This window comes from Mytilus californianus, unplaced genomic scaffold, assembly GCF_021869535.1.
Source record: "Mytilus californianus isolate M0D057914Y unplaced genomic scaffold, xbMytCali1.0.p SCAF_9, whole genome shotgun sequence".
Lineage (NCBI taxonomy): Eukaryota > Metazoa > Mollusca > Bivalvia > Mytilida > Mytilidae > Mytilus > Mytilus californianus.
In genome coordinates this window covers 92,591,077-92,618,637 of record NW_026262745.1, presented here as the reverse complement: position 1 = coordinate 92,618,637, position 27,561 = coordinate 92,591,077, and the positions used below count along the sequence as shown (strand labels likewise).

The 27,561-nt window shown below is 30.5% G+C and overlaps 2 protein-coding genes across 2 annotated transcripts; both read left to right on the top strand.

Annotated features, from left to right (window-relative positions):
* The first annotated feature begins 2,565 nt into the window (after positions 1-2,565).
* LOC127714359 (tripartite motif-containing protein 29-like) lies at positions 2,566-9,147 on the top strand. The gene is made up of 3 exons (XM_052220424.1): positions 2,566-3,343; positions 4,375-4,422; positions 7,221-9,147. Exons 1-3 carry the CDS (start codon positions 2,577-2,579, stop codon positions 7,456-7,458), a joined length of 1,053 nt encoding a protein of 350 aa, XP_052076384.1. The 5' UTR covers positions 2,566-2,576; the 3' UTR covers positions 7,459-9,147.
* Positions 9,148-16,493: 7,346 nt separating this feature from the next.
* On the top strand, positions 16,494-21,451 carry LOC127714039 (E3 ubiquitin-protein ligase TRIM9-like). Its single transcript, XM_052219986.1, has 4 exons — positions 16,494-17,311; positions 19,656-19,703; positions 20,349-20,396; positions 21,430-21,451. Exons 1-4 carry the CDS (start codon positions 16,545-16,547, stop codon positions 21,449-21,451), a joined length of 885 nt encoding a protein of 294 aa, XP_052075946.1. The 5' UTR covers positions 16,494-16,544.
* Positions 21,452-27,561: the final 6,110 nt, after the last annotated feature.

Below are 27,561 nucleotides of genomic sequence, written 5' to 3'. Positions count from 1 at the left end.
ATATGTAAACGCCATATGATGGAGCAGAGGGATTGTTACTGCTGAAAAATGGGTATATTGACAATTGGAAAATTGATGTCATAACGTTTGTCATAGATTCTAGTTTGAATATTTCCATTTATGCCAATATCGAGGAACAGATCAAGAAATAAGCAAAAGCTCCAATAAATATTTTTTTCGGTGGCATCCCTAATTTCAAGATCACTGAGGTATATGACATGTAAACGTTCATAGAATTGTGGAGTATTGAGTGACAGATCAAAGTCAATCATTTTGAAAGTGAAATTTGAAAACAATTAAAGATTCACTTTTAGAAGGATCCGTATGGATTCTTCTTCATTTGAGTACACAAACAAGTCTGCCAGTATTAGTGCACAATAAATACGCATTGAAATGCCGACTGTCTGCTGAAATATTAATACATCAAACTAAACATAGTTGATGTCAATCAAATATTCCTGCATTTTAAGAGACAGGCTTAATTGTATCTGTGGTATTTTTTGTTTCGATTGGATAGATCTTCAACATAGTCATTAAACATAGATTATTTAAATGAAAAGACAGCATTTAAGTAGTCTCTTAACATTGAATATTTTAGTTAAAGACATTATCGATATAGTCTCGAAACATTGACTATTTTAGTGAAGAGACATCAACTATATAGTCTCCAAAAATATAGTCTCTAAAATTGAACATTTTAATGAAAGACACTATGTAGTCTCTAACAGTAAATATTTTATTGAAAGGACATAATCTATATAATCTCTAAACATTGAATATTTTGATGAAAAGACATAATCTATATAGTCTCTAAACATTGTATATGTTAATTAAAAGACATAATTCGTATTGTCTCTAAACATTGAATATTTAAACGAGAAGACCCAAGCTGTGCCACACATATGGTGTAGCAACTACACTGACCACATCCTTGGCTGTGTCACACATATGGTAAAGCAACTACACTGAACAAACTCTTGGTTTTGTCACACATATGTAGACACCTTACAGTAATATACTCACATTGTGAAATGTGAATTACTTTCTTGTTGCTATCGACTACGTTAGTAAACAATATGTGTCGCTAAAATAGAAGAAAATTTTATTTAAATAAAAACACAGTAAAGAAACCAAATAGTGTTGTGATTTATTTGCTGGTCATTATGATATTGTATAGATAGAGATATTACGATAACTAATGTTTATAAGTAAGTTTATTCAGTTTTCATGTAACTTATCTAAGTCAACTTTGTTTTTCGTTAATCAATTTATCAAATCATCTTTTTGGAAGGGTTACATTTTGTTTAATTGTAGTGTTTGTTTGTATTGCTTTGACCCTGATGGGTTTAATTTTGCTATAAAGATTATGTAATATCTAAATAGATCGACATGTGTATGTAGTTGACACCTGTCGTGTAATTATTGATTAAAAGTTTCCTGTTACATAATACGCTCAACAAATACACACATCGATCTACATGCGTAGTTCCCTGTTACATAATTGATAAACAATTGTGTTACTTGTTACATACATCTTTAATTTTCTGGGGCAGTGTATCGCATGATACATTTTAATGTCAAATAACGGTTTATCGCTATATAGGCGAGGAGAGCAGAGGTAACTTTCCTAAGCGACAATTTGGATGACTTAATAAATTAGCATATAGAATTATAGCCAGATAAGTTTACTACCCGGGTAATAACAGCTCTACTTCATTTTATAATTATACTTTTGTCATCTGTAATTTTTATTTCAGCCGATATCCCATTAACCCATAATTGATTAGAATTAATTTAGATAAGAATAAAATTTAATTAGACAGCAATCACATTACATTGCAATGAATTACAAACCAGACTACATGTTCCAGTGAAATGAATTGTAACGGCTTATATATTTGTTAGTTTTTATCGTGATTAAGATTATAACACAATGTTGAATGCTGTACCCCTATTTTTGACATTTTTACCTGTTATGTCTGTTTGGTTTGTTCACACATCGTTGTCAATATAATGGAATTGTATGCAACTGTCAAACAAGAGAGAGGTTTAGCTAGCTATAAAACCAGATGCCTGTACCAAGTCAGAAATATGACGGTTGTTTTCCATTCGTTTGATGTGTTTGCGCTTTTGATTTTGCCATTTGCTTATGGACTTTCCGTTTAGAATTTTCCTCGGAGTTCGGTATTTTTGTTATTTTCTTTTAAATCCATAATTAGTATGCATTACTTTTTTCTTTATAGGAAGTATTGAATAACAAGTAGGTTGTACAATATTATTAATTCAACTATTTAAACATTTATTATATTTATAACGGCACAAGAAATGACTCCCATGACAAACATTAAAAATGTGAAAAAGAAAGTCTTGAAAGGAAATACATACCAATCTCACTTGGAAATATAAAGTTACATGTAATAATGATCAAAATGAGTAAATACAATAAACGGTAGAATTTGTTATAATGTCACATTGAATCAAACGAAAATCTAGATACGATCCGGAAAATAATATCCTGTCCGTACGATTTAAATTTACCGTTTCATATTACTACTTGAAAACAATATAAACATAAAATGGCGCAGGCCGCTTTCAAAACTTGTGAAATTTGTGTTTCAAGTCCTGGACATAACTACTGTGAACAGTGTGACCAGTTGTTTTGTGATGGATGTAAAATATCACATCTACGTACAAAGATGAGCAAAAACCACACATTTCTAAGTGGCCCAAATATAAACCCGGAAGGTAAACAATATTGTAACGAACATGATGAAAACTTTATCTATTACTGCAAAGAATGTAATACGCCAATATGCAAAATATGTGTAATTGAAAATCACAAAAAGCATGATTTTTCTGAAATTAAAACATTAACTGAAAAATACAAAGCTGAAGTTGAAAGAGAGATTAATATGAAGTTGAACAAACTAAAAACAAATATAATGGCGATCGACCAAGGAACAAATGCATATCAATGTGATGTCAATGCAGTCATTCTATCCATAAGAGAAGACGGCATACTGTTGAAGAAGCTAATTGATACAAAAGTTGAAGATCTTATCAGATCAGTGAAAGAGAAACAAGCAACAAAACTTCAATCCTTACAGTCAATTGGCAATGAATTTAAAACTGCTTTTGATAAGGCTGATGAACAGCACAAGATATATCGAGACACAACACAGATAACAGAAACATCTAAATTGCTTCTTAAACTGAAACAGATAAAGTTACAAATCGCTGATGTAGAAGTAAAGCAGGTTCCTAACATGCCGTCGGTAAACTATGTTAAAAACAGAGCACCAGCAGGCGAAATAAAAAAACTGCTTGGAGATTTAACATTCGGGTGAGTTTGTCTTAATTTATTGGGTATCAATGTCTAAAAGTCATAAACTTTGAATATCTATACAAATTGCGCAACCTGCGCATCAAATTATAAGACTGGTATATTTAATGAGTTTAAATCAACACCTGGAATGCTGCATTTTCAGAAAATGTAAACCTTGCCTAGATTTAATCACTACTAGATAGTTATTATCAGTCTTATGTTGAGGAGAAATGCTTAATATCTTAAAACGATCACCGACGAGCTATTGCACCTTAAACTTCTTGGCTTAGTACAAAGTCCACTATTTAATCTTGCTTGATGGCAAAGAACAAAGATCAATTTATTTCTATTCTGCTATAAATTGAATTTCCCTGTTCGATTTATATCTTTGGAAACTGTGGATCTAGTTTGTAGAACTAGTCTAATTGGTATTTAATTATAAGTCATTGTGTTAGAACTGCACAGATATTTCTTTGGCGGTATTACGGTGGGGTTTTATAGTTATATATAAGTCCAATACTTGTATAGTATGTATCGTGTTAGTACTGCACGGATATTTCTTTGTCGGTATTACGGTGGGGTTTTATAATTATATATAAGTCCAATACTTGTATAGTAGATATCGAGGTGATCACAGTAACGTCTAAGTACAACACGGTCTGCATAGTATATCATTTACATTATTTGATATTGATTTAGCTTAGAATAACTAGGTGTGTTTTTGTTTGAAGATGTTTGTAATGTTTTCTTTTTTTGTTATCTTTATTACATGTTGCATGGCAAGGAAAATTATAAATTACTGCGAGCAAACAAAGCCTACATTCTGACTTGGCCTTTATTTAGATATGTAGATAGATAAGAAATGTTTTAAATTCGGATGAATTTATGAGGTAGAATTAAAGCAGTTATGTAAATGGAAGTTAAGAAAATACCTTGCATTTATATTTTTTGAACTCAGCTAATGCAGTATGATTCATAAACATTAAAATGTTGATGCACACCTGAAATTATAGATAGAAAGTTATTGAGAAGTTACAATTTGTTTTCAGAGAAACTGTAAAAAGAGAAGAAACCCCGAAACAACAAGAAAATGTTAGGTATAAATTCATTTTAAACAATAAAAGGTTAATGTCTTCATATCAATATTTCTACGTCCAAAAATTGAATCGATTGTATTGAGATTTATATTGTATTTTCATATGTTACTAGTTTCACTCCATTCACAGTGTTTTTACCTGTGAAATTTCCCTCTTTACATTTTAGTGAACAAACTAGTTTATCTATTTATATATATTTTTTCCGAGAAAACTTAAAACATTCAAATACACAATAGTCAATAAACCTCTCATTAATGTTAAATATATTTTTTTAATTTTGTAGCATTCAATTGAGAATAATCGAAAATTCAATAATTATTTAAGATGAAAACAAATCTTACAGTGAAGTAATCGATATTTAATTGAATAGCCAAAATTCTTTTAAGTGATTGATTATCAATCGATAACTTTTGTCAGTAATAATGCCTAACCCTGAAGTAAAAAGCATTTCGTTTACAGTGTCATCAGGTTCTTATAAAGAGTACACATGTTTAACATACATGATAAAAAACATAACTAATTACATTTGAATGTTCCTTTGGTAGTTTCCGCCTTTTTAAAATTATTTTCCGCCTTTTTTGAAATTAGAATTACTATGTTGAGTTATCATTTGTATTTCCCATAATTAGTGTATGCCAGTTAGATTATACAAGTCTTAACATTGAAAAAATACACTACATAATTCATAAATGTAACAATATAAATGTACAGACGACAAAAGATTAAATACCTAAATTTTCTACAATGCACCACTGACGAATGAATTATCCCGGTTACAAATCGGGGTGTGTATACTGGTTTATGTCTGTCCATTGTTCTGTCCATCAGTATCATACATTGTAACATTTATTTTCTTATGGAATACAAATCTTTCTGAAATTTGGTGTCAAGTTTCATTTGAGCCATGCAAATCGTTTTTACATCAAAGACTCGTAAACTTCCTGTTCAACAAACACAATAGCGGGAAAATCATAAGTGCCCTATAGCAGCAACTTATTTCAGTTAATTGAAAATAATAAGGGATATCTCTTTCATGTTATTTTTTTTTCCATCGTGATAAGAAGGCCAAAGTACTAATTCCATCAAGTAGAAATATAAAAAAAAGTCATACTTGGTTCCAATTTAGACTAATCTCGGTAGATCTTGTGTGAATAGTTGTAATTATTCCTCAATTCATGATAGACAATTCCTACCTGCACATACAAAACAAAGACAAATTAACGGCGCTTTTATAGTTATTCTTCATTTCAAAGTAAAAGCAGGTCTTTCCATGTTGTGTATTGAACTACAATTTAAAGACCATGGCACTGGTTTAAGCACAATAGTTTCCATGATGTCGTTTTCTCGTTTTAATTGTTTTGTATTTGTCATGTTGGAGCCTTTCATATTGCTTGCTATGCGGTGTGAGTGTTGCTTATTGTTAAAAGCTGTACAGTGATCTATGGTACTAATTTCCTCGTCATTTGGTCTCTGGTGGAAATCTGTCTCTTTTGTCATTCAAACCTCCTCTCCTTTTTTATACATGAAGGTAAACTACAAAAACATTCCGGACCCTGCTTAGTTGAATAATAGAAACATATGTTACAAAGTTGAGTTGAAATTCAAAAAAGAAATCGGGGTTGAGATCTAAGTAATAATAACATCAACTTGTCCTACGTCAAAAACTTTGTGCAGTACTGGTACTTGTATATTTACTAATTTAGCTATTAGTCAGCCGTTAATTTTTTTTTTTCTAATGACAGATGACGGATCTGTACTTTTGACTCATTGGACGTAAACGTCACAAATAAGATTCAAATATATTTCGGAATATGATTGATGCAAATACAACTTACCTCTCAGATTAAGATATCATTAGCTGTTGAGGGTTATCAATATTTACATAATTGAAATTAGTAAGATTAAAAATAATAGGATGTAAGGAATCTATTAAATGTATTTTTGTCAAATCCTTTTCCTTTTTTTATTTGTGTCGCATTTGACTACTATAATTATATATAGGACCGTTATTCATTCTTATGAATAATAAATAATTTTATTACATTGGTAGCAATAAATTACATTGATTTCCCAGTCAAATAAAAACCGATAATTTCACATGTGAAATAAACGTGGTTATTTCACTGTCTGACGTCATACAACAATAGGCGTTGTCAAGACGTCGATAACGTCGGATCAAAACAAATTGTGAATGCGTAGAAAAAAAATATAGTTCCTTACATTTTCTACATTAATTTCATTTAAAAAAACATTTGCCAATGTAATAAAAAGAATAACTAATCAAAGAATTCAAATATCGAAAAATATTCAACTCGTGACCGAACAACACTGATAATTAACTCATGCGCTACGCGCATTCGTGAATTAATGTGTTGTTCGGTCACTCGTTGAATATTTTTCTCGATTTGAATTCTTCAATTAGTTATTCTATAAGTATTGTTACTTATACAAGAACTGCTGAAAGAATATATGAAATACAGATATTTTTCCCAGTATCAAGAAGATACCCATGTAGTATTACAATCCCCTGACTGGAAAAGGTTAAAGAAATAATCATAAAATCTGATAGGTATGTCGTTGATTACAAACTCAGATGTTAATTGTTTATTTCTTACTTTGTTAAATAGGAGAATATACTTTCATATTACGAAATAATTTACTATAACATTATTTATACTAAACATATTATCCACAAACACTACCCATGACTCTGAAATGATGCATTGGAGAATTACTTCACATAGTGGCATTGATATTAAAATTAAATAGTAATTACGTTATTATTCTGTTGTTGACAGGTATGTTGATGCTCCAGGTGAAAAGATGAAGATATGTCCAGTGTGTTCCAGTACTTTTTCAGCTGATGTCACTGACACCAGTTTTGAGGAACATGTTATTGGTCATGTTGGTCGAATATGTCCGTTGTGTTACAATACAATGGACAATTTTACTGACGAAGAATTCCAACGACATGTCAACCAACATCTGGAACAGAAAAATTGTAACGCTCCTAGAAGGCCAATAGAATTCGACTAGTTATTTGAAAAGACTCATTTGATTAAGTTTTGAAGATATCTGAGCATTTGATGGTGTTGGTATAAAGACATGAACACATTGGATTTTATTTGAAATATAAGCTTGTAACCATAATTTTCAAAGCATATTTTGTTTGTTGTTGTGGTTATTCATATCATTTTTATTACAACCCTGGTAATTGTACAGATATGGAGAAAAAATGTTTAATTTTATTTTCTTTTTATCAGTTTAATGTTAAATCATGTGCTTACTTGTTACCTATAAATGCTTTTTATACAACTTTTTAATCAAAGGCAAGAGGTTTTTACATGTTTTACAGGGGGGTTTTCCATTTTGCTTACCAGTGTATTTATAGTTTACGTAATGTGTGTTTTATCGAGAAAGTGTATACTGTATACGGTATGTACTATCAACTACAAAAACATTTTTTTGGCGTCTTTTTCAAAATTACTATCAACTACCATACCTTTTTTGTCGACGTCTTTGTTAGATTTATGTGTATGCTTGTTTGAATTTTGAAGTCAGTTGCGTTGTATGTCTGTGATATTTCTTTACACAATGTTGGCTTCTTGAACCCAGTTATTCACATTAACCTATAATGTCTGTTTGGGTTGCTCACTCAATTTTGTCAATAAAACAAAATTATCAACCGTCATACAAGTGGGAGGTTTAGCTAGCTATGAAACTACGTTTAATCCCCATTTTCTTCGGAAAATGTCTGTAACAAGCCAAAAGTAAAAAAGGAAAACGTTGTTCTTCAAACGTTCCGTTGGTTGATAACGTTTAAATTTGTTCGTTTTTATGACTTCCTTTTTTTTAGTTACCTTGGAGTTCGGAATTTTTGTTATACTTTTGGCTTAATTATTCTAGAGCACCGTAAACTGTTTTCTGTGCACTTCTATCTAGTAAGCCTTAAAGATACATATAGTGTTGTATCATCACTTCTGAAGACTCTGGTGGATAGTTGTCACATTGGCAATCATGCTACATCTCTTTTTTTATATCAGAGTTATATTTCAAAATTTAAATCCTGTAATCTTTATTTTTTTTGCTTTGTTTTAAACTTGGATGGTCCCCCAACAGCATAATTATGATTGGTATACAAAACCAATTTTGTAAAATACACAATTTGACAGTTGAAAGTTTATATTATTATTTAAAGGACCTTCTGGTGAGTAGCACCTTTATAGTATTTGAATGTCTATAAATTTACAAATCCCACCTACATTTATTTAATAAATTTCACTAACATTAATAACGCTACCAATTTTTCTGCACCAGATGTGCACTCCGAATATAAATGTCTCTTCAGTGATGCTCAAGGCCAACATATTTGAAAATCCAAAGCCTATGAAAAACAATGAAGCGCTTATAAACCAAAAAGGACAAACAAAAAGCAAGAACTCGGGCAAGGAATCAGAGCTTTGCATGATATATTCATGATATTCCTTGATTTAAATTACTACTAAGATTTTAGTTGTTTTTATGGTGTTTAATTTGTGTTATGATAAGTTGAAGTGCTTTTAACATCTTTTCATTCTCATTATATAATCATGAATAATGTGAAGGTTTTGGACACATTTTTTTTGTACGTTACTAACAATGATTTAACTTATTAATGTTTATATGGGAAATGTAAAGGATTCATAATTTGCTAGAATTATGTTTAATAAAGTTTTACTGCTTTAATTCTTTTTTGATTTTTGCATGACAGGGTAGAAGGGCGGATGATACAAGTTAACTTGTCAAGTCAAAATGAATAGATAACTTAATTGAAGTTTAGAAATTGTTTTGAAATTAAATGTTTCTATGCAGTTCAAAAAATTAAATATTTTTACCTGTAGGTAATGGATTAATATCGACTGCTTTACTTGATTTCATGTGTAGATGTACAACATAGACATTTTTGCGTTTATTAGAATATTAAGAACCAATTTTTCTTTTTTCCTATATTCAACATATATTTTGGTTTGCAATTTTTTTTTTTGGACAACAATATGTTCGATGCAACTATATAATAATTGAGAGAACGGTATGACAAATTATTCAGTCTGACAGGGTCTCTAAAAAACCGTCTGCCGTTGCAAACCAAAACAAAATCGAAAAATTACTAACTGCGCAATAAACAGTTACGACAACAACAACAAAAAAACGTTTACTACTTCCAATGTTTGGAATACTGATTACGTAGTAAACATATTAGTAAAACACATAAAATGGAGTACGAAAAGTACGAAAAATATTTAACAGTACTACATACTACATCAACTACCAACGAATACCTCTTTTCGGAAAACAGACATAAAACAATAAGGATACATAAATAACACATGGTCAAAATAGTCTGACTTGGTAAAGGCACACAATGTGGTAGGGTTAACGAAGTATTAACTTGTGAACAAACCAAGAAAAAAAGCTTAGCTAGAAAAGACACAAAACAACAACACGATGAACAAGGAAATAAAAAAAAGGCACATGATTTAAAAATTGGGGTCAAAATATGTTTGTTCCTATAGGAAGCTTGCTAATTTCGCCATAGATGTTGATTGAATAAGACCGAACAAGAAAAAGGAACCCCTCAGAAACACAACTTTCAACAAGTTTCATGATCTTGATCATAGGCTACTAGCTACTGGATAGTATCACTAGACTCACAGTAGATCAATGTTTGCTCCCTGACATTATCCCCTAGGAGGGAAAAAATGTTATCAAACTTTGGTAATTGATTTCACTTTTTTTAATATTTGCAGGAATTTTTCTCAAGTGTTTCCCTTTTGAAAGTACGTCACATAACTAAGTTAATTCCCGAGATGGTCTTTCTTGTAGAAAAACAACCACACAGACAACATTCAAAATTCAACATTTTTCATAAAAAAAATATATTGGAATTGCTCTCATTAAAAACTCATCAAAATTGAGATAATAATATTTCCAGCCTACACAAAAACATTATTCAAATCCAGCAGTGATTTCACAACAAGATTTATGCAACCAAGTGAGATAGAAGATATATTTCCCTTACCATTGTATAGGGGAAGAGTCAAGGATTTAAAAGGAAACAGTTTATACCGTACCACGCTTCATGTTAATAAGTTTTTCCAAGGTCGTTACTAAGGAGTTGTGGGAAGGAGATGTGTACGGTTTTTTTGTTTTTTGTTTTTTTTTTTGGGGGGGGGGGGGGAGAGGGGAATCATACAAATACCCGTCTAGTATTGTGATACTCAGAAATATTGATCATGAAATAGAAAGGATCGCAATACAATCACACATTGTTGTCAATATAATGGAAGTCTATGCGACTGTCATAAGTGAGAGGTTTAGCTAGCTATAAAATCAGGTGTAATCCACCATTTTCTACATAATGAAATGCCTGTACCCAGTAAGGAATATAACAATTGCTTTCCATTCATAAGATGTGTTTTAGCTTTTGATTTTGCTATTTTATAAAGGACTTCCCTTTTTGAATTTCACTTAGAGTTCAGTAATTTTGTTATTTTACTTTTTACTTATAGAGTATATACCAAACATGGTTTTTGTTTGCTCAGTGGTGTATGAAAAAACACATGTAAATGGTTTCTTAATAATGCTTAAGTTCCTTTCTTCTTTTTTTGTTTCGAACTACACAACATATTAAGTAATGCACTACTTATTTTTGTTGAAGATTTTTTCAAAATGGATTGGTTTCTAGTGATTACATAGACATTATAAAATAGACATTTATCACATGTGATACACTAGCCTTATAGTAAACCTCTTTTTTTATTTCTAGAGAAACATATATGGCCAGTGAATGAACAGGTCTGGGTTAACATATAGAATGGGCGAGTGCGAGCTGATATAGTGATGCATACTTTTCGACGGCAATTTTGTTAACTGTGTATTTTAATTAAGCGTTGTAACTCAGAACTTAGAAATTTCAATTGTTCTACATTTGTCATTCGAGGCCTCTTATATCTTACTGTGCGATATGGCTTTTGCTCATTGTTCAAGTTGCGCGGTGAACAACTGTATCTTGATTATATATGCAAATATAAAGATTTAACTGTTCATAATTATTTCCTTATCGTAGACCAATATAATAAAAGTCGGAAGAGCTGATGCAAGAACACTGGAAGGTTGTTTAGTATAGTATGTTTTTATGTACGTTTAATAAAAAAATGCTTAGCTGGACAATATGATGTAAAACACACAAAATAGTATCTGCAAAGTCCAGCTACAGACACGATGATCAATGACAAGTGATGTTTGTTCATATAGGAAGCTGTTGATTGAATATGACCAAAAAAGAAAAAGAAATCATCAGAAAAAAGGCTCTCAAAAATTGTTCATGATCTTCACCATAAAATATTGCACAATGACTGGGTGTGTTATCATGAAAGTCACAGTAGATCAATGTTTGCTCCCTGGCATTACCCCCTTACAAGGAAAAATGTTATCAACCTTTGATTATTGATTTCACTTATTCGAATATTTGCATATCTTTTCTCTCAAGTGTTTCCCTTTTGAAAGTACGTCACATGACCAGTTCATTCCCGAGATAGTTTCTCTTTAAGAAATAAATCACACAACATTTGAAATGTACCTTTTTTTCATAAAAAAAATATTCGAATTGCTCCTATTGAAAATTCATCCAAAATAATATTATTTTTAGCCTACAAGATACGAGATAGAAGATATATTTCCCTAACCTTCGTGCAGGGATCCAAAAGAAAACAGTTTATACCATACCACACTTTCTGTTACTCAGTTTTGCTGATTTTTGTAATAAGGAGTTGTGGGTAAGAGATGTGTACATCATACAAGTAACCTTCTAGTATTGTGATACTCTAAAATGTTGATCATGAAATAGTAAGGACCGCAATACACTACTTTTTCTAGGGTATATATCATACATGGTTTTTGTTTGCTCAGTTATGTATGAGGAAATACATGTAACAGGTGTTTTTACAGTGTTAAAGGTTCTTTTTGGTTTTTTTTAAACTACACAAAATATTAAGAAAATTCACTACTTATTTTTTGTTAAAGATTCTTCAAAATTGGTTGGTGTCTAGTGACTAAAAAGACATTGAAAATATAGGCATTTATCACATGAAATACACTAGTATGATAGTAAACCTCTTTTTTTAATGTCAAGAGAAAGTTATTTGACCAGTGCAGGAAAACGTCTGGGGGTAAAAACAGAATTGGTGAGTGCTAGATATAGGGATGCATATTTTTCGACGGCGACGTTGTAAACTATATATGTTAAGCGTTGTAAATCAGAACTTAAAAATTTGAATGTTCTACATTGTTTGGGCTTTTATAGCTTACTATGTAGTAAAGGTTTTGCTCATTGTTAAATGGCCGTACAGTCACCTATAAATGTTAACTTCTATGCCATTTGGTCCCTGGTGGAGAGTTGTCTTATTGACAATCATACCCATCTTTTTATTTATTTTTTTGGAATATCAAAAGACATGGATGCGTCACACCTTGTTTTGACGTAATAAACTTTGTTCAACGACTGCTGAAAAAATTATTTGGGTTGTAATGTGAATTTCTATATTTTTAAAACAGACAAGGTTCATGAAACAGTAACCAAGAAAATATTTTCGTGAAAACGTCCGTTTCTCAGATATTATAAGCAATAGGTAAAATATATTTATTGTATGCAATTATTTTAAGGTTGTGCATGTCTGTTTTAAAAACTCTTTGTCTTAAATATAAGTAAGTCAAAAGAATATAATATATATTAAAAAATTGCAGTGACGTCATTGTCTGTCAGGTTTCATCTAACCGCTACATCTTTTTCATTGTTCAATAGTCAATGTTAAGTTTGTTAGATTTGTCTGTTTCAAAGACACTATAAACGACGGTTCTTGGTAAAGGCGACAGTACTTAACTGATGTTTAAATCTTGTAAATTGATAAGGAAAGACGAATCAAGGTAATAAACAATAATTGTTTTCTCTCCGAGTTCATGCGATTCCCTCAGTTGCTGTTTATTACCTTGATTGCTCTTTCTAATTAATTTACTAGATTTGACCATACATGAACTACTGTCGCCTTATTTTGATGGACATCAAGAATTTTTGACGTTGGACTGCTTCTTTAACTAGTAGTTACATTTTGTTTTACCTCTGTTTTAACGGGTTTTAATATTAATGTTGAACGCTCACAAGAATTTTACTCATTGGCTAAAGATAACTTTTTTTAAACATTATATTTCAACAATAAAGTGATGACATAAATGGGTGAGATTATTCATAAGGATTTCACAGTGATTGATATATTATACATATTGCTTTTTCATTTACTTGGTGTTTATCATTTTTAGATTAGAAAAGTTATGTCTTTTGATTTGAGAATTATCCTAAAGAACTACCATGGTGAGTAATGCAACTGTGACAACTAACAAGACTAACAAGTCTCATATACTTTCGTTTTACTGTATCAAACTTTTTGTTACAATATGATGCAGATCCAGATTTAATAGATATATTTCGATATCATAAGTCCTTAATCCCTTAAGATATTTGTTATGTACTTTCAGTCATTGTTATTCCTAATAAAATACCATTTTTGGTAACGTACCTTATAACAATATTAAAAAAAAATAAAAAATAGTATGAGTATATAAAATATTGCATTCACCCAAAATGTAAGTCATTTTATTAATAAAATAGTTGTGACTTGTCTTGATATCAATTAAAGGAGAAACTTAGAGTATACGTCAATGCAACAGCAACTTTATCTACAAAATACCTACAAGGAGACAGCATATATTTAACAATAAAAAGTGTCTTAATCATATGTCAGTCTGCATTAATCTATAACCTGTATCTTTCTAAGACAGTTCGCCTCTAGCTGTATTTTGTCGTTGCGGTGTCTCCTTTACATTTTGCATTAGTCTAATTTTAATTAGATAAATAGATATATACTTTATTTTATTAAAAAAAGGTACAAGTTTACAGAGAAATAAACAATATCAATAAATACAAATAAACTAAAATTGAAGGTTTAAAAATGGAGTGAGCTAATATACGATGAAGTATTCATTAGACAATAATACATGATGTTTTTTATACTACAATGTGATTCATGCTATAATATTCGAGAAGTGGTATGACTTTCTAAAGGCATTTGCTTGTGTTTTGATGAGATGATTTTAGGTCGAAGAATAAGACGTAAAATGAAGGGAAGTTTGGATTCGTTTAGAAGATATTTTGTTCATACCTAAAATATAATAATTAAAAAACTGTCAAATACTTCTGTTATCACTTGGTGCCGTTAACTATATCATGATGAATACATGTTCAGTAAAAAGAGTATATCAAGTAACATGAGTAATGTACGCGTAAAAAAGTATAACAAAAAGAACGAACTCTAAGGTAAATTCCAATAAGGGAAATCTATAAAAACTGACAAGCTCAAACGTTATTAACCAACAGAACGAATAGAAAACATGTGTCATATTACTGACTTGCTAAATACATTTCCAAAAGAAATACACAACAAATAAAGTTTTTGAAGTTAATAGTACATTCAGTATATAGTATACACTTTCTCGACAAAGTACATATTACATGAAATAGAAATACAGGGTAAACAAAATGGAAACAGCACTATAAAGATCTCTCACCTGCATCAGGAAAGCTTAAAGCCAATCAATCAATAGCTAGATGAATAACAATAATGCATTGGAAAACATAGAAAGAAAAGATATAGATATAAAAAAAAATGTGGTGAATGCAAATGAGACAACTCTCCATCCAAGTCACAATTTGTAAAAGTAATCCATTATAAGTCAAGTACGGTCTTCAACACTGAGCCTTGGCTCACACCGAACAGCAAGCTATACAGGCCCCAAACATGTATATAAAACCTGAAAATGGTGGATTAAAAGTAAAATAAAAAATACTACACTGCGAGGAAAATTCAGAATCGAAAGTCCGCAATCAAATGGCAAAATCAATAGCTCAAACACATCACAAGAATGTGTATAACTTAGTAACTTATTAGTTAGTTTTTTTTAATATTCAGAAATAAGGATGTGTTATTGAAAAGCAGGCATTGTGTAGGTTAGTAAACTTTTAATTGTTTTAAACTATCTCGAAGATGAGGTAAAATGATTATGACAAAGAGCTTTTAATGATCATAATAACAACAACAAAACATGCACTCTCGACAACTTAATAATATTGATGAAGTGTGTAAATAGATCGATATGTTTATGTCGTTGACCTTCAGTATTAAATTGTTTAGCAATTGGTTTACCTGTTCAACAAAATCTATAAATATCAACCTTATTTATCGCATGACGTGTTTTAGCTGTAGGTTTATACAAGGCTAGTATCATTGGTGACTTTTTAATAATTGTGCAAAGTTAAAGTGCTAAAGTTTTTTTTCTTCGGTAGAGTATACAATTTGAAGGCTTTGATTTATGAAAGGTTCGAATTGTTGAGTTTATATTTTTACATAACTTTATTTTCTTTTAACGGTTTAAATTGATTCAGATTTTAATTCTCATACCACGATGATCTAATTACAATATCAATTTCGATAAGAGCAAATGTCAAAGACAAGCAAATATGGATGTATTTATGGTAAATGATTAATCTAGGTGATTGACGATCCATTGTTTACAATATTAAGAAGAAGTCCAAACCTTTTAATAAGGTTAAACAGGATAATATAAAGTAAGCAGTAAACAGTTTATCTCGTCAACACATTTTTATTAATATGTATTAAAATCTTTTAACATTAAAAAAAACAACACCACAAAACCTATAAATTATAAAACTAACGTATTCATCATTTAAAGTAAAGTCGGTATGGTTATCTTGGTAGCAAAAATTCAAAAGAACAGTTAAATACCCGTAACATTATTTTTTTCTTTACATCATACTTTGAAATAAATAAAGTAGGTTTGTTCCAAATTATATGCCATGGTATTGATGTGCCAAAGAATATTTCGAACTTTAAGAATATTGATTGTGATACCTCCTTTTATAGTCACTTCAGTAATAATCCGTAATCTGGCTTCCTTTCCGGAATGATTCTATGATTTCCATTTATTGTCATATCAACCAGTAAACAACAACACAAATGGCTCAGGTTGCTATTTCAACATGTGATATTTGTGTTGGAGGACCAGGGGATAACTATTGCGAACAATGTCAACAACTATTTTGCGATGGATGTAAAATATCACATTTACGGACATCAATGTCCAAAAATCACACATTTAAAAGTGGTCCTGACAACAAGCCGGATGTTAAACAAAACTGTAAAGAACACGATGAAAATTTCATATACTACTGCATGGAATGTGATACTCCAGTTTGTAAAATATGTGCGATAAAAAATCACAAAACGCATGATTTATCTGAGATTAAGGAATCAACCAAAGCAATAACATCGGCAGTAAAGAATAACATTGAAACGAAGATAAGAAACCTTCAGTCCAATATAGCCAAAATTGATCAAGGAACACAGAAATACCAGACAGATGTCAAAGAAGTCATTCAAGTCATTCAGGAAGAAGGCAGACAATTGAAAGACCTTATTGAGAAGAAGGTTGAAGCTTTAATTAGATCGATAAAATCAAATGAAGCAAAGAATCTGCAGACTTTACAATTTATGGTCAATGAGTTTCAAATCGCTTTGGATAAAGCAAAGGAACAGCAGAAGATGTATGTTGACACACAAAGAATAAAAGATAACACAAAAATGCTTCAAAGACTGAAACAAATAAAGTCAGAAATCAATGCGATAGACGAAAAACTGGTTCCCGTTATGCCATCAGTCGAATATAATCAAAGAAAGGCAACAGAAACTGAATTAGAGAAACTGTTTGGGGTATTAGCATTTGGGTATGTGTCTTTTTGTTAACGTTAAATGTGTCCTTTAATGACAATCTGGACATCTTTCATGTTGATTCTACTTCCTAATTAAACTTTTTAATCAAGGACCTGCTGCTCAAATATTTTAGGCAATGACGTCAGGTAACAATGTAGAAAAAACGTCACTTTTTCATTACAACCCACATAAACAAATCAATAAAATGCACTTGACGTTATTCATAAAATCAATTCGACTAACTACTTCATGTTATTCAATATCCTAAACAAACAAACACATAGTTAAGAAAATAAGAAAAATTGCTCGGATATCAGCGGGTTCTCTTTTTTCTGTTAAAGTAATTAATAAAAACAAAAATGCCATTATTCTATATATTCTGTTGTATACCCCTTTGGTGTTTTTCAATTATGATATACTTGTCAGTTGATTTTTGCTGAATCAAATTGACAAACGTTTATTGACAATTACTAGTAATATTTAGCAGTACAGTATAGCTGTATTCTGTGATGCATACATTTCAACGATTTTTCGAAATCTTAAAAAAAACGTCTTTTTCTCTGTTTGATTGGTTGTATAGTTGATAACATGGAGTTGGAAGAATCAACTATTAAGACGTACATTTTTAATATTTACCTCATTATAAAAGCTGTCATTTTTGCATTTTCTGCATACAGAGCGTAAGCGTCACTCACTTCATCAACTTTTATTATGATGATGCTTAAAATAACAAACTGTAAGAATAATTAATCACGGGTTTTTACCTCGACATCATTACAATGCGTGACATGGAATCAAACTAGCAAATACTAACCTGTTGTACATTAGGTTTTGATAGTACTCTGTCGGGGAAAACAAAACGTTACAATATTCTGATTAAAAAATTGTAAGTACTGTTTAAATATCTATTAAGTATGAATGGTCTTCATACGATGTTAGAAAGTTTAACGTTAAATTTTCTTAGGGAAAAGTAAAAATTTGAAAGGAAAAAAGGGGGAGGGTTGTCGCCTTTGAACGTGACTATGTAGACTTGATGAAATGAGTGGTCGCTCGGTGGCTTTTTTTACTTGTTTTGTGAATATGAGAGGTTGTTTTAGATTCAATGCTACAACTTTTTCAATGTTTCGGAATTTTGTTGATGTTAAGAAATAAAACTTGACGATCTTTGACATATTTCATGCTTTTCAGACATTCATGACACAACCCTAAGATTAGAGAACAAATTACATATATTTTCATAACTTAAAAAAAAAAGAGACAGAAGACACCAAGGGGGCAAATAAAAAATCGAAAACAACTGACGACGCCATTGCAAAAAGAGAATAGACGAACAAGTCAACATTACATAGACAACTAAAGACTAAGCAACAAGAACCCCACTTGGAATTGGGATTGATTTCAGGTGCACGGGAAGGGTAAGCAGTTCCTGCTCTACATGTTTAATGACTGAACAAATTTATTATCCCTAAATAATGTCATAAAAAAAAATTTCCCTTAATAGAAATGATCCTCTTATCATAAATGTGTGTTATTGTCAATTCGGTTGTCCTAACATTGAAATTATTTCCCCACATTTACTATAAAATAGGCAAAACTTCCCTTCTATACGTATTCAGTTGCTTTTATTTGAACACTGTCCATAAATTACCTTTGTTCCCCTACTTGGACAAGAATAATCAAAATACGATAAGAGCTAGCAATAAAACACGGTTTCGTTAAACATGTTAAAGATAAGTTTTTTCACATATTGTTAGCATTAATAGAGATTGAAAGTAGGGTATTATTTAGAGAAGCGTTGAAAATAATATTAATTGATTTTTTGTTAGCAAGATATCATATCAAAAATGTATTTTACGCCCGTTTACGTCATATTAAACGTTACTCTGCGATTTGAGGAACAATGTATTTACCCAACTCATTATTGAGTATTATATTTCTATCATATCTATTCACACAAACTATAAGTAGGTACTACAAAATGCCAGAATATAAGCAATCTGTCTATTTTTGTACATAACAAGACTGTTTGATAGTTTCAAAACTGATTCGTCTACCTCTTAAAAATCTCGTTATGCATTACAGCAAAAATGTGACTTACGATATCAGTAAAAAGTAATAATAATAATAATAATAATAATAAAAATAATAATAATAATAATAATAATAATAATGAGGCGGAGGAGGATGAAAACTAGTTTTTCTAGAGCACAGTCCTCCCTTTCCAGAAGTGCAAATATTACAGTTCAATGCAAAACTTATAACTAGCTGACAACGAATGTGTTATGTTTTATATACAGGACTATTTTGATGAACACAGATGATAACTGGATAAAATTTGTAGAGAAATATTTTTTTCAGAGAAATTATCAAAAGAAAAGAGAACATGAGACAACATAAAAATGACAGGTAAAATTTTTATTTCAATTTGCTCATCAATATAACAAAATGTATTACCCTCTTCCACATTTTAATAGTTCTACTATTCAGTAAATACACTGTCCATACCATAGAACGTTTCTGGGTTTTTTAAAACTTTTCAATGAGATATGAGGCATTCGTCAATCTGACATCATCTTAAAGATACACAGAATTAGCAGAAGAAATTTACATTAATAAAATGTATACTTCATAAGATGTACGGGTATTATCAAGTTTTGTCTGTGTCTATGTTTCAAGAGATATATTGACGTGGTCTTTGATCTTTAGAAACATGAACAGTCATCGGACCTCTTAACTTGTCGATGGTTTCCGATTCTTTATTGTGACATCGAATCGGTGTCGACTTGTAAAGACGGCTGATACATGCATATCAGCGGGAGAAGCTTACCCTGTCGACCCACCCGGTTTCGTTTCTTTTTAACTTAATGCGACTGCCACAGGTTTTGCTATTATTTGGAGGTGTATATGCTGTATTGAATTTTGAAAATTGAACATCGGAAACCAACTTGACATTTTTTTTTTGTATGTGTGTAAATCTGACAAATGAAACAAAACGTATTACTCTCCCCGTTCCAATGTATATTCTTATCATTTTATATGTAATGTTTACAGAGACCCTACGACAGATAAAAAATACAGATACAGATGCTTTGTCTGCAAGTAAGTGTGATATCATAATGATTATTTGTACAAATTGCAGTTTGTGGTAATAATGGATACAAAACACAGCCTTTGAAATGTATATTATATACATTTATATTTAGACCCCTCTACAAAAAATTAGTTTTGCATGCACTCATATACAAATTGCGGTTTCTATCCAACGCAATCATAGGTTTGAACGTTGTTTTCAATTTAGACTTGTTCATATACAATTATTTATATACACAACAAAATACAGCCTTTGAAATGTATATCATATATAACTACCTTTAAAGTTCATGATTTTTATCATACCGTGTTTGACGAACTACAAGATTATTCCATAAGTAAAATACTTACTCGGGAATGATCGAATGGCATGGAAGGTGATGGTATATTATGTTTTGTTATTGCTGTTTGTCGTTTCGTAGTTTTTATGTTTGGCAATGGTGTTGTCTGTTTTTATTGGACTTCGCTACTTGGTCTAAATCTTTGATTTTTCTATATTTAAACTAAACATGTATATTTCTTTTTACAGAAAAAGAATAAATTTTAAGTTTGAAAAAATACAAAAATGTATTATTTTCAAACTTTTTTAAAAATCATTTATATCGAATAATTAAAGTTTGTTCTTCATATTGCATGGTTGAAACTTTGCAATATTACATTTGGATTGAATTATTTTAATCTTTATTGTAAACTCGATTGACAGTGGAATTCTATATTCACTCTAGTTCACTTTTTAAATTTTTGAAAACTTAGTTTTCAGTGCTGTGCATCGTCTTGATTGATTTGGTTTGCTGTTTTCATTTCAAGCTGATGAATCAAATGTAGCCTGGTATCTTTTATGAGTTCTGTTGACGACTACGTCGTGCGATGCCACTGCTGGTAGAAATTGCGTCCAGGGGCTGCACATACTCATTTGCATTATCGACAATTTTGTATTGAACGCACTAATTGATTATTTTTTTGTGTTTTTGCATTTAATTAGTAAATTCTATTGCGTACTTTTGTTAAAATATCTTTAAACATTCAATGATCTTACTTTCAGGACAGAAATTATTTCAGAGTAAGTACCTATATTTAAAAACAAATAGGCGAAAAATACACAACCTTGAAATGCAAAATACCTGTAAATATATTTAAAAACAAATAGGCGAAAAATACACAACCTTGAAATGCAAAATACCTGTAAAGACTAATTTTAATTGTTAAGCAATAATGATAAATAATCCAATGATTATAAAACCATGCATAACTGTCTAAAATAACGTACATGTACTATGGTTCTTCTAATTTCTAGTGAGACAAATATCCACTTAACCTTTAACCTAAGATCAAAAATATATAGAACTACAGGTTGCCGTATGGTTTGGCGCTAGAAACATCATTTTAAATTTACATAAGAAAACAAATTGAAGAAATGTAAGTAAAAGCATGCAATCAAGCTTTACCTTTAAAAATAGTGTCAAGGAGCACACAATACATGTTGATTTAATGTTATGTGTGTCTTTTGTATATAAAGGAGAACACGTGACTGATTATCTTTTAGGATTGTGGAATAATTAAGATATTTTTATCTTTTATCAAGATATTACATTAAATATGTGCCAATTTTTGTATCATTTTACTTATTGCATGTGTATTTTCAGACAGAAGCCTCGGTATGTATTATATTAAGATGTTAGAGCAAAACACACGATACCATAGATAAAAAGCAGAGGATGGAAATATTACACAAAACATTTCAAACAAAAAGATATGTTAGAATTATTATTCGTATGCAACCATTTGACATTTTTCCATGTAAAACCTCATATTAAAATTTATAAAAACGTATGAAAAAAGTAAAATAACAAAAATACTGAACTCCGAGGAAAATTCAAAACGGAAAGTTCGTAATCAAATGGCAAAATCAAAAGCTCAAACACATCAAACGAATGGATACCAACTGTCATATTCCTGACTTGGTACAGAAATTTTCTTATATATAAAATGGTGGAAAAAACCCGGTTTTATGGCTAGCTAAACCTCTCATCTCTATGACAGTCGTATAAAATTACACTATGTTGACAACGATGTGTAAACAACACAAACAGACATAATAGGTACAAATGGCAAAAATAGGAAAAAAACACAGCAAAAAAGAAATATCCGTGTGCTGTACATGCGTTTCTGGAATTTTCTATCATCAGGTTTATATCTTGTTCTTAAAAGTTTGAATTGTAAAGCAATACAAATGTTGAAGTGCTGAAAAAAATATAAAAACATTGTTTAATATGTTTTTAATACTTTCAAAACATTTTATCTTAATCTTTTTATCCTGATGGCGCTCAATGTAGAAATGCAAAATTGACAGTCCTACTGGTCATGTTTTAATCGAGCATAATGACATCCTATAGAATTTTAAAAAACTAAGATAGTAGTTGTTAAGTATAAGCCAGATTTTCAAACTCATATGACATATAAGACTCATATTAACTAATATATATATATATTTAGCTCCAAAATAACAAGAACCCGTTTTCCAACTGATCTATCCAGTTATGTATAACATATAAATATAGTAACTATATTAAATACAGGGAAAATCCCTTACTCCAACGGAAAGAACTATATATACTCATTTCAAGTGTAACTTGCTTTACTATATATTTTACTATGTATTGATACATTTTTTATGTTATTTTAGGAAAATAAGGTGAGTATTGTTTTAATAATTTTTAAGAGATGAGTTTATGACAATAAAATCATATAATTTTTTTTTTCTAATTTGTACTGCTTAGTTTATTTTCACTGATTAATCACTTGACTTCCAAATTTCAAATTCAATTAGAACGATTATCTACCTTTCAGAATCGTTCATATTTTCATATTTTGGATACATGTATCTATAAAGGCAATAGTTAAATTGAGAATGGAAATCGGGAATGGGTCAAAAAGACAATACCCCGATCAAAGAGCAGTAGTATACCACTGTTCAATAGTCATAAATGATATAAACATTTGAAAACTTTTTGATGTGCCTTACATATCATAACGACGGATTTGTTACATAGAATCGTTTTGAACATCAGTAAACTACTGCAGACTTAATTTGACTGATTATTTATGTCTCATATAGATAGATACCAGGATTAAAATTTGTACGCCAAACTCGGGTTTCTTCTACAAAAGACTCATCAGTGACGCTCGAATGAAAAAATTTTAAAAAAAATAAAGAACGAAGACACGTATGGTGAACTTAATGGTACGACTTGGGTATTCAAAATTTTTCATTTTCCAAAAACTTGTTTCGCATTCTATGATGTGTATAAGTTACTTCGTCTGTTAGTTTCCACAGTGTTAAACATCATCATGTATTTTATGTACATGTACTTACAAATTTAATAACTATTTAGTTTTGATAAAATTAACATAATTTGAAACAATCACAGATACAGTTACTATTGACGCACGTTCTCCTTTATACCAAATTTGTTGTCAACACAATTAATATAATGTGTTGAGCATGATTAAAACTAAATAGACATTAGGGTTAACATCATCAATGAAAATAAACAAAATAGAAAAAAAAGCTCTGGTGTTAGTAAAAAGATACGAAGAAGTGGTATGATTGTCAATGCGAGAACTATTATCCAAAGGACAAAGATGTTAGCAACTAAAGGTCACAGTACGGCCTTCATCAATAGGAAAATTTATATTGCAAAACAACCCATAAAAGGCCCAGACATGACAAACAACAAAAACCAACGGCATGATTTATGTTCAAACAATAATCGAAAAACAGATATGATAGCTAATCGTTCGGCAACTACTGAAATTTATGATCCTGACTCTGAGCATCGATTAACTACTTCTACTTATATTTCGACAGGCACATACAGAACGTTTCGGCGTTATATATGTTTGGGGGCTCTCAACCCTCGCCTAACCTGCGGTAGTGCAAAACAAATACAAAAATCTCAAATTGTGTTTAGTAACAATAAGGCAAAAGACAAAAATTACAGATATAAAATGGTAACTGATGTAAGCTAAAAATCAATTACAACAAATAAATATGTTATGTTTTCCAAGACGACAACACTTAACCTTTGGTTATATACCGTAACTGAAAATTGTTCATTGTATCATCAATTGTTTTTTTAATGGTAAGTCATTGGTTTTAATAGTTCAAGTTACCAAGTTTCGGACAATTATTAGAGATTTAACAATGGGAAGGGTCATCTCGCTTGATTTGTAAATGATACGTGCAGATAACTTTAACTTTTGAGAGCTTCGATGGGTTTTTGTTTTTCAGGGTTGCTTTTTCAATGTTTACAGTTACCAACAAATATTGATAGCATTCCTTTATTTCAAAGAGCAATTAGCGTCAACAAAATTAATCATGTCTGTTCTAATTGATATCTTAATTCAGTCAATCAAGTTAACGGTGAAAACAATATAGATACGTCCAATAACAACCTTGTTGAGTTTGAATGTCCTTTTGGTATCCTTCGCCTCTCTTTAACGTAAATTAGGTTTCTTGTAGTCACTGGTATGTTTTAATGTTCGTTGTCACATCTTGCATTCATAAAAAATAAACTTCAGAAGAATATTCGAAGATTTAAATTACTCATTTGGATTACATAATTTATTTTAGCTTTTTTTCTGAAAATAATTGTCACATTTCTGGAACCAATGTATCATCATTATTTATGCTCATAGTAAACTGTATATAATTATACATCTGTTATTGTTGTTTCAGCATTGTCGAAAGGTGAGTGTATTTTTGTTATTTTAATTTTTAAATTTTTAGACATATGTTACAAACCTTGAAATCTACATTAGAATAAGAAAACTTGCATATTTTGAGATTAAATTTTTTCGTCATTGCTCTGAATATATGATTTTTTTCCATTTTATTTGTTTAGCTGAATGACATATAGACAAGATAGGGAGAGGTTTGTGTGCAAGTGAATCCTTTTTTTTTATGTATTATCGGTTATACTACCCAAAAAAAAAAATAACGGAAGACAATTAGTCATCTTTTTTTTTGTCGGGGAATTTATGATAATGAATGAGCTTTTTAATTGAAGCCTGTATTGTATAATTAAAAACAAGGGCATGGTGTATCAGTTCAAGACACAAAATCATTCGCTTACATAAAATAACCAAACCCACAAGAAAACAGCTTATATTGCTTTTATTTGCCTAAAGGTTACAGCGAGGCCTTTAATATAAAGCAGAAACACTAACCTCACTGCAGTTCCAAGCCAGCCCTTATAGCCGGTTTGAACGGAATGTATTGCTATTGATGTCGATTTCAGAACACATTAATTATGAATTATATCTGCAAGACACTAACAAATACTGTCGTAAATGACTCACTGTTATATACCGAAACAATTCAAACATTTATACATTAATGCATAAAAATTAAAATAATTAATAATACCAAACTCCAAGGAAAATTCAAAACGGACAGTCCCTTATCAAATGGCAAAATCAAATGCTCAAACACATGAAACGAGTGGAAAACAACTGTCATATTTCTGACTTGGTACAGGCATACACGAGCACATTATAATTTGGCTGGAACTAACGTATGGGTTTTCAAATAAAAATGAACTATTAGTTATCTATGTGTTACAGTTGTATACATTTGTTCTATGTAATGAGTACTAAAATCGCTATCTCCAGATAACATTTTAAAAATGACATTAAAAAATTAAGGTTTAATGGTAAAATTATAACTATGGACAAAATGGCTCGGGGAATAAATATAAATAGAACAATCTTTCTGCAACCCATTTATTAATTATCTGTAATGAAAAGATAAATGCATGAGATATCGAAGATACAATTAGATCTCTGCTACATTAATGAAGCTGTGCATTTTCTCTTTGACATCACATATGTACGTTACAGCAATAAGTTTATTTACTCATATCATCCCAAATAACGTACATTTCACTTGCAAACAAAAGTGAAAAGGAACATTTTGATACTTTGAAAAACAAAGTTAAAAAAAAAGAGGCGGAAGATACCAGGGAGACATTCAAAACTCATAATCCGAAAAAAAACCTGACACGGTCATGGCAAATAAACGAAAAAACGACGAAAGCTAACATAATTAATTACTTTCGGTTTACGAATTTTTAGTTTGGAGCACAACTGAAGAGCAATAAATTCCTGGTGTGCATATCTAATCAAATCAAATATTTCGGATTCAATTTTGTATCACACGAAAGTCAACTTTTTAGATACAATTCTGCCTCACTAAATACATGAAATAGATAGTGTATCAATATTATGTTTTAAACAAACAACCGATACAGAATTTTCTCCACTTTATTGCAACAACGGAATTAAAGATTCTTTAGGTAGTCCATGAAAGATTAGGAAGAATTTCACCTTAGTCATGGAACTTTACATTTCAATTCATCGTTTTGAAATTTATAAAGTTAGATAATTGATTAATATTCTTGTCAAATTTGTCCTATCAATTGCATTAAGATTTCGAAGGCTTTTGAGTTTCATTATAAATCTGAATAAGAACAAATACAGAATTAACGCAATAGAAATCATTAAGATCAAGGTCAACAGTGGAATATAACGGTGCTAACTCATCCCCATTATAATTTGTACCAATAAACTAGTATCAATTGGTCAGGTGAAAAGAGGTAAAATATTTTAGATTGAACAACATAAACAAGGCTACACTACAAAAATCTCTAAATTGATCTTAACGTCATTTTTCAACGTCATACAAAGGTTAAATATAAACTTGACACAGTGCTTGACCAAAAAAAAAAAATACGTATATGAATCATAAATTTAATTTGAATGAAATAAAAGAAGAATGTATAGCCTGGGTAAATGTAAACGAAAAATGTTTCGGTTTAGATTCGTCCTGTGCATCTGTGTAAGCAATACATTATAATTCTGAACTTTTGGAGAACTAAAGAGATGACTGCAGAACCGATATACTATCATAATTAGCATTTACCTATTCCCGCCGAGACTTTTAACTATGAACTTGTATGAACTTCAAACGAAAGTGTGTCCCTTCATCTTTCAACTAAAACAGGAACGAACAATTATCCTCCTGATTGTATTTCATTTTTTTTTCCTTAGTTGGCTTCATGTTGTACATTATTTATTTCAACGTGTTTTAAACTTTATGATGTTGATACTTTTC

Bases quoted from the DNA above. Each gene is read 5' to 3' on its own strand.
- LOC127714359 (XM_052220424.1), top strand. From the start codon at position 2,577: ATGGCGCAGGCCGCTTTCAAAACTTGTGAAATTTGTGTTTCAAGTCCT. The intron at 3,344-4,374 runs GTGAGTTTGTCT...ATTTGTTTTCAG, and splicing joins CTTGGAGATTTAACATTCGG to AGAAACTGTAAAAAGAGAAG. The intron at 4,423-7,220 runs GTATAAATTCAT...TGTTGTTGACAG, and splicing joins AAACAACAAGAAAATGTTAG to GTATGTTGATGCTCCAGGTG.
- LOC127714039 (XM_052219986.1), top strand. From the start codon at position 16,545: ATGGCTCAGGTTGCTATTTCAACATGTGATATTTGTGTTGGAGGACCA. The intron at 17,312-19,655 runs GTATGTGTCTTT...TATTTTTTTCAG, and splicing joins TTTGGGGTATTAGCATTTGG to AGAAATTATCAAAAGAAAAG. The intron at 20,397-21,429 runs GTAAGTGTGATA...TCTTACTTTCAG, and splicing joins TACAGATGCTTTGTCTGCAA to GACAGAAATTATTTCAGAGT.